The sequence below is a fragment of the Falco naumanni genome, chromosome 7 (genome assembly GCF_017639655.2).
Source record: "Falco naumanni isolate bFalNau1 chromosome 7, bFalNau1.pat, whole genome shotgun sequence".
Lineage (NCBI taxonomy): Eukaryota > Metazoa > Chordata > Aves > Falconiformes > Falconidae > Falco > Falco naumanni.
The window spans coordinates 63,820,065-63,827,815 of NC_054060.1; the positions used below are offsets into that span (position 1 = coordinate 63,820,065).

The window sequence follows — 7,751 nt, forward strand, 5'->3', positions numbered from 1 at the left end:
CTAAGTCTTGTTCTGCTTTTATTTTCTTTCTGAGTAAGCGTTGTTACAGGAAATCACAATAAGATCTTACTGATTGTAATAAGCCTCTGAAAAGTTGTAGTTCTTTAGCTGTGACACTGACTTGTGACAATCGCCATACTGTATGCCCCAGAGCTCTTGTTTTAGTTCAGATTTACTTTGGCAGGGGTGATGCATTCCTCACCCTGAGTATGTGTGTGGTATATCATTTCCTTATGTGCTGTGAGTGCACGGCCACATTTTTATTCTAAAGTCTAATTACTGGTCTGTCTCAGTGCATAATGCACACTGGTTCTTGCATTTACAGAAGTGGATTCGCACTTTAAAAATTTGACTGTATTCAAAGTGTTTAGCACAATACTCTGTTTCCAATTGTGGCTTAGTGGTGAGTTCTCCGAAATTTCAGGAAAGGAGAAATGAGCTCTGGCATAGCTGAAGTTTTGATACCGTTATAAAATTTACTCTAGAACACAAATAACTTTTTACATAAAACGTTGTGGCTTTTGTATAAGAAGGGCAAAAGATTCATTTAGTTTTTGAAGGAGCTAATTAAGTCAGTTACTTTCTGATGCTTTATTATTAAAATTCTAAAGGTGAGTTTTTAACTTCTGCGGGTTTCTAGAAATGCTGCTGCTTCGTTGTTTTTAAAATTGAAATGGTAAAATGATGTTTGATAGTTTAACAACAATCATCCTCCATATATATTCACAAGTACCATTGTTAACAAAATGACACCTTGTCTTATTTTCAGAAAAGAATGTTCTGAAATGATGCTTTGTGGTAGGCTTTTGACACTTCTGTAGTGTGTCTACTGCATGGCACCTGTGCTTTGAACCACGATAGTATGGATGGAAGCAGATCCCTCTGGAAAGGCAATCCAACTTCATACATGGAAGGAGATCACATTTTAAAATAAATTCTGTGTAGCAGTAACAAAAAGGAACAGAGGGGAACTTCACACCCTGAATGCCTCCTGAACTCCTCTGTTGATGTGTGAGAACTACACGTTTCTTGGCGATATTTTCAGTTGGCCTGTGTGCAGCAGGGAGGGGGGAGACCGAACTCTTTTCTTCCACACTGGTGACGAGATGAGCTTGCATCGTAGCACATTGCCTTCCAACAGGAATATGTCTCTGTACAGATACTTGCCAAGAGAGAGCTCCTGAATTTTCAGTTCTTCATGTTCCTAAATGCTCCCCAATGCGTTTGTTGCTCTCCTTTTCAATGTTTTGGGTTGGGTTGTTGTTTGGTTTTTTTTCTGGAAACCCTTATGCTACGAATGGTCTGTGCTGATTGTTCTGAGAGTAATACTGAGGAGCAGTGCAAGTATGTTACATGCTGGAGTAACAGGGGAATATTGTATAAATTAATTTTGTCTTCTAGAGCGAGTGCCGTCTTTCTGTGGAGATTGAGCTTCAAATTTGGCAGATATAACTTAGAGCAAAAGAAGAACCTTAACTGAGTTGTGTCACAAGATACCACGTAACAGATACAAATATCCTGCACTGTTATGTTGACTTTTATAAAAGGCAGAGGGGGATTAAAACGTTTTCTTAGCAGAAATTCTTTATCTGTTCCAGGGAAATGGGGCAAAGGTGGAGTCTTTAAAAACTCTAGAGTTGTATGAGGGAGAAATTACTTCATTAGTTTATGGCATTTAAATTATACTGGCATGTCTGCATCACCATTGCCTCACATTATCTCCGTTGTTACTCTTTTCTCTCTCATATTAAGAAAAAAAAAAAAAAAACTCATCTCTGAACTGAGCTTCTTTAAATACATACCTTTGAACATCCTCTTCTGCTGTCCAGAAAATATGCTGCCTTCTATTTGGTTGAATTCTGAGGCCTTTTGTGGGTGAATTTAATTACATCAGTGACTTCTGAAACAATGTTACTGACATCACTGGAAATGGTTTACAGAATATAACTGCCAAGCTTAGTGTTCCTTCTGCATATACTTGAATTGTTGTCTTATAAAATGGTAGCATACATCGACAGAAGTACTAGGATTTCCTCTGACTTGTAAAGCTGATTTTCGTTTTCAGGCTTTATTGTTCGTAATATTACAATGAATACTTCATCTTTCTAAAAGCAGTTTGCCACATTATTTCAAGAATGTGTTGTTTTTTCACTGAAAATAAGTGTCCAAAGAGGAACAAAATTTTAGAACCTAGGAATGGAATTGTTTCTTCTCATGCCTTATCGATTCAATAAGAAAAAGAAGAAAATTATGACTGTGGGACAAACATACTGCTCAAATATTCATGACTGACCTCTTACACCATGAAACAAAAGATTGAGAGGGTTTTTTTCCAATCCTGGAGGATTTTTTGAGTGTGTTTTCCTTGTGGGGAGAGAAAAAGTAGGGGGGGGGGGGGCGGGGATCAGGGTTTCCAAGGAGCTTTTTGTTTAGCAGAAACAGTATCTCAAAAAACTTGTCTTTGATGCATTAATTTCTATGATCGTCACTTGTTCCCTGATACTGCATGTATGCCGTGTTTGACACAGTATTAAACCCCAAATTTGGGAAAAATGCTGCAGCTTTAGTATTGTGTTCAAATACAGAAGGGTGGATATGTGGTTCCTAGCTATTTGTGGCTACATTGTACCTGTAAGGACAGACTCCATATAGTGTGAATATCCAGAAGAACAAGCTTTTTTCCCTCGTACAAATAACAAGACTGAGTGTTATTGCCACACAGTTAATGTGAAAGATCAATAAAACTTGAAAATGCTGTTGAGTCTTCTCTAGTTTATTTCAACTGTCATCATTCTACCTGTCAAGACAAGCTGGATGTACAAGTTCTGCTGCTCATTCTTTTGAAAATTTTTCCACTCTCGTCTTGTTTGTGTGAATAACGGAAAAAAAAATTCTCCTTTAACTCTGAGGCTCTGTGTTTGTTCTCAGACAAGCTGGATGGTTTGCGGACTGGCACTAAAAGGAAACGTGACTGGGAAGCAATTGCCAGCAGAATGGAAGATTATCTACAGCTTCCGGATGACTATGATACACGTGCTTCTGAACCTGGAAAGAAAAGGGTAATAAATTTTCAAATGACTTACCGTCTGTATATGACCATTTAACGGTCTCTGTGAAAAAGAGTTTGTGTCAAGTCGTTCAGTGTGTATGAATATGGCAATTTCACTGACTCACTTTTCATTTTGCTATTCCATTAGATTCTGTAAGAGAATATTCTTGAGGGTAGGGTCTTCCAGAGGTAAACAGATTCATTATAACGAAGTGAGGAATTGTAAATAGTAAAGATTAACTATGCGTGATACGGCTTTTGAGATTGAGAATGGAATCATGTCCCATTTCTTGCCAGGGGAGATGACGCGCTTTGTTTCAGAGCAACCCACCGGGTCCTGTTCTTATGCTGTATGTTTTGTCATGAGATAGTGTGATATACAGTGCAGATTCCAAGATAAGGTGATGAATTTATTAAGCTGATTTTTTGTCAGGTTTTGTAATAAGTAGGCAGAGAAATGGTAGGCTGTTCTTATGTTCAAAAAGGTTCAGCTGAGGAAAGTATCAGCTATGTAGGTTTTATATCAATTAAGTCTTGTAGATGTTACCTCCTGCATATACCTTACATATAGCTTGGGGGATGGTGTATAAGAAGTTGGCTTCAACCACTTTATATGTATTTCTGTTCTGAACACAAAATGCTACCTCTTCAAATACCATTGTGAAAAAACGGGCAAAAAATCAGAAGATGATGAGAGAGGTAATAGGAAGAGGTAATGCCTTTTTTTTTTTTCTCCTCCAAAACAGAAAGACCAGCTTTTGCTACTAAAAGTAATTTGAGTTAACTGTTGGTGTTGAGACTTTGTTTTGTTCTGTAATGTCAAACACAAAACTGGACAGCATGCGTGAGGGACATGGAAGTACTAAGGCACTGGCAGAGAAAGTGCTGGTGGAAGAACGCAGACATTAGTTATCAGCAGGAATGCCTGGGGAGATCCAAGTAGACTGCGAAATAGGGAGGTGCTGGCAGAAAGGTGACAAGCCTATGTCCCCAAATAAGAAGTCAGCCCAAGTGAGACTAACCAGTTAGGATGTCAAGGAAGAGTTCCTTCACTTACTGTTTTTTCTCGTCCTGCAACTGTGTGTTCCAGCTGAGTTTCTGGACTGTTTTCCTTCATCATCACCTCCCTCACTCCCTCCTCCCTCTTGCACTCCCTCCCATTGCTGGCTGGGTTTGTGTGTTGAGGGAGTGTATGTCTGAGGGGGAGGAATGCAAGTCATCTGTGTGACCGTGAAGAGCCATAGAGGAGATGGCTGCACCTGTAAAGATGGGAGATAAAAAACACATGAAGAAGTTTTTTAGTGTAAAGAAATAGCAGGAAGATGTAAATAGACACGTATCACAGAAGATAGAGAAGAAAATTGTCCTTCAATCACTCATTCAGTGCTGAGTTGCTCTTTAACACTGTCTGTCTGTAGTTTCATTAGTCATCTTCTAGATGTTTCCATTGTGCAACTGAAAGACAAGTTGTACAAAAAATGAGGACATTAAATGAATCTTTGATCGTTCTTCCTGCAGAAAGCGTTGCTTTGAACGGAGAAATAATTGTAGTAATTACGCTTCAGCTCTCAGAATTATAGCATTGAAATGGAAAAGGCTCATCATCTGTACCTTTCTTCTACTCCATGGAACACCTGAGATACTAAATTAGAAATAATATAACTCCTGTAGTCTGCATCCTTACCCATTGGAAAACAAATCAATATTAACATGTTCAAAGGAAAATGAGTACAAATTAGAGAATTCTTGTATTCTTATCTGCAGTGGAAAGCCTAGACTTGTCTCAGGATTTTTTAAGAGGTTGTCTTACTGATAGTGTGTTCTCTATAGGTGCGGTGGGCAGATCTAGAAGAAAAAAAAGATGCAGACAGGAAAAGGGCCATTGGTTTTGTTGTTGGACAAACAGATTGGGAGAAGATAACAGATGAAAGTGGTCATCTTGCTGAGAGAGCCCTCAACCGCACCAAGTATATATGAAAAAGTGGTTAAATGGAATTTTGTGCCTTTAAGGTAAGTATTCACTCTTCCTGCGTGTTTATAGCCTTCATGGGTTTTAGATTTTTTAAGAGTTAAGGTTGCAGTTCCTGTCATTGTTAGAGTTCTCCCAGACAAGAGTATTTGATTTGGTACCTTGTATAATAGGCATCAGCTGTGCCCATTCAATGTGCACCCTCCTGTACAGCATCTAAAAATAAGAGGTGAAGGATTGTCAGCTCTCTCCAACCCTTATTATCAGGAAAATAACGTTTTCATTAAAAGAGTAGTTTAACTGCGTGCCTAGTCCTACCTAGTTCAGATTTGGCTTACTGTATCTTAACTCTGACCACATTAATTGCTGTTTTACTTGGTGTAACAAACTTTTCCTTTCTTTACAGGCCATTTGCTCTGAGGAGAAGTCAACCAAGGTGTCATGAGCATCTTGCATGGGTCATGTCACTCCCACCTTCACAGTTTTTCTTTGTTACTTTAGTTTCAGCAATTTTCTTGAGATATTGGCAGATAACCAGTGCTCTCAAAAAAAAAAAAAAAAAAAAAAAAAAAAAAAAGAAACCCCACACCGAATCCCACTGCTCCTAAGTGAGAGAGACAGTTTACTTTTTAATATTTTTGGAGGGGAGGGAGGGGGAGGGCCATTAGTTTTAGCTGCTGTTTGTGGGATAAAGTGGAAGGACTAGACAGATGTTACCTCCACTGTACCATCACAGAATGTTTATCACCTTTGCTTCGTGGCCGTTCTCGTTTTATACTGTATGTACCTTGTAGCTTATTGTATTAGGAAGCAGAACAATAAATTTCACTATAAACTCGGTGTTCTTGGTGGACCATATAGCATGATTTTTGTTTTGACATTTTAAATGTGGTCTGTGTTCACATGTTGGCAGTACTCAGAACCGTCCTTACCTGGAAGAGGCTGTGCTTCATATTCTGGAATGTGTCCTGTCTTCTAGGTTTATCACCTCTGCTCTTCTCAGAGAGAGCTCCATTAAGGCCCCAGGTTTTGCTGGCTCTTAGGAGTCATACCGTTCTCATTCCTCCTGGAGAGCAGGAATGATTGTTATTTTTTTGGATCCTAGTTTCTCAGTTATGTCAAATTTCCATTACTACGTGAGTATAAATTCTGTTGGATGGCTCTGAAATACTCAAGGTAGTAATGTGTGAAAAACATTTATTTAATGCTCAACTTGAAAACGGGTATTGCACAGTTTTCTGGAGAGTAGCCTAGAAAATTCATTTTGGTCTTACTCTGTCTTTTAGTCAACACTGATCCCTATCAGGGTATTTCATTCCATTCCTAAGTCTACTGTCTCTTAGAGAAACATCATGAAAAGAAGCAGCAAAGACCAGAAGTTATACCCTTCTATTCCTTTAATAAATGTGTTTAAGCTTGCTAAAAAATATAAATGAATAGCAGTCCATACTATTAAAAGTGGTACAAATTCTTCATAGGTGCTGGTATATGGCTTCTGCACAGCATCAGGTTTGCTGGTGAGAACGTTCTTTTGTCCTCTCGAGTTTTGAAGCAAATGCCTTGTGTTAAAAATGTTGTGACCAGGCAAGGTGTTTAAATCCGAAAATGGCTGCCGTTTTACTGGTGAACTAAATTTTTTCTCCTGATCTTTCTGAGGGAAGAAAACGAGGTCCTGAATTTCCTTCTCTGCTATTCTTTGTTGCTCTGCTGAGTGATTGCAGTACGGTTTGCATTTAGGTTGGCAAATCAACTAGTTCTGGTCTGGTGGTAGTTCATGCTGCTAAAGGAGAGCCGTGGTGCTAATGGATGGTTTGGTTTGTCACTCTTCGTATTTTGATTTACTGGATGTTTCTCAGCCTCATCTGTGATGCATGATTGAAAGCCCACTGGTGAACGAGGGGAACAGCTGAACTTGTGTTGTGCTCTGAATGTGTTTAATACAAGAAAGTCAAGCTCCCCAAATGCAGTGGTTTTAAAATGGAAGGTAATAAATGTGCATTTTCTGTGCATACATACTACTATGTAGCATATATACTTTTTTTAATGTTGCGAAGTACTCTTTGAATTCTGACTGAAAATTGTTCACAAAGGGAAACGAATTAACACGAAATCAGTATGTGTATTGCTGTGGAAATCAGGCAAGCTTTGGTTTGGAGAAATTACTCTCTCAGGTATGTGCAAAATGGGTTTCAGCCTATCCTCGGTGGTCCATAACAAAACGGGAGTCCTTGTGGCACACCATTGTTACGAGTTGATGCTGTTTCTTGACTTTTAAGAATTGTTAATGATTTTGTCTGTATTTTTGGTAATGCACTTGAACCAGATGCTTTTCTAACGTTTTCCTTTCCAGGCTAAGTAATATTTCTGCAGCATGCAAATGGAGAGTGTGTTGCAGAACTGATTATACTGTTTATTGTTTTTAACGATTTTGAAAGTTACGTTAGTAGATAACACCCGGAGGGGTCACACTGTTCATTCCATGGTGCATGTAGAATTAGAGATAAGCAGAGAATACATGTAAAGTTATACTTTACTCTGGTGAGAACAGAGAGAAGATGTATGAATCTTCAAGTTTAAGGAGAATTTTCAGTTACAAAAATATAGTGTTTCAGACTGTCAGACTGATCAGAACAGGCTGAAGGCCTTGGGGTTTTTTGTTGTTGTTTTTGTTTTCCTGGTTCCCTGAAGGTTCAGAACTTACCCATTTCTGTAATGCAAAAATATCGTTCCATA

The 7,751-nt window shown here is 38.6% G+C and overlaps 1 protein-coding gene across 7 annotated transcripts in view; it reads left to right on the plus strand.

The window, feature by feature from the left end:
* The window catches only part of YLPM1 (YLP motif containing 1), a 38,796-nt gene extending 32,938 nt beyond the window's left edge, over positions 1-5,858 (plus strand). For 4 of the 7 annotated variants that reach the window (XR_005828822.1, XM_040600303.1, XM_040600305.1 and 1 more), the window contains 3 exons: positions 2,929-3,059; positions 4,880-5,059; positions 5,425-5,858. Coding sequence is in view for 6 of the 7 variants with exons in the window: in XM_040600303.1 (XP_040456237.1) it covers positions 2,929-3,059; positions 4,880-5,026 (278 nt within the window). In the remaining variant the exon portion in view is untranslated. The other 3 variants (XM_040600304.1, XM_040600307.1, XM_040600306.1) reach the window with 3 other exon arrangements.
* Positions 5,859-7,751: the final 1,893 nt, after the last annotated feature.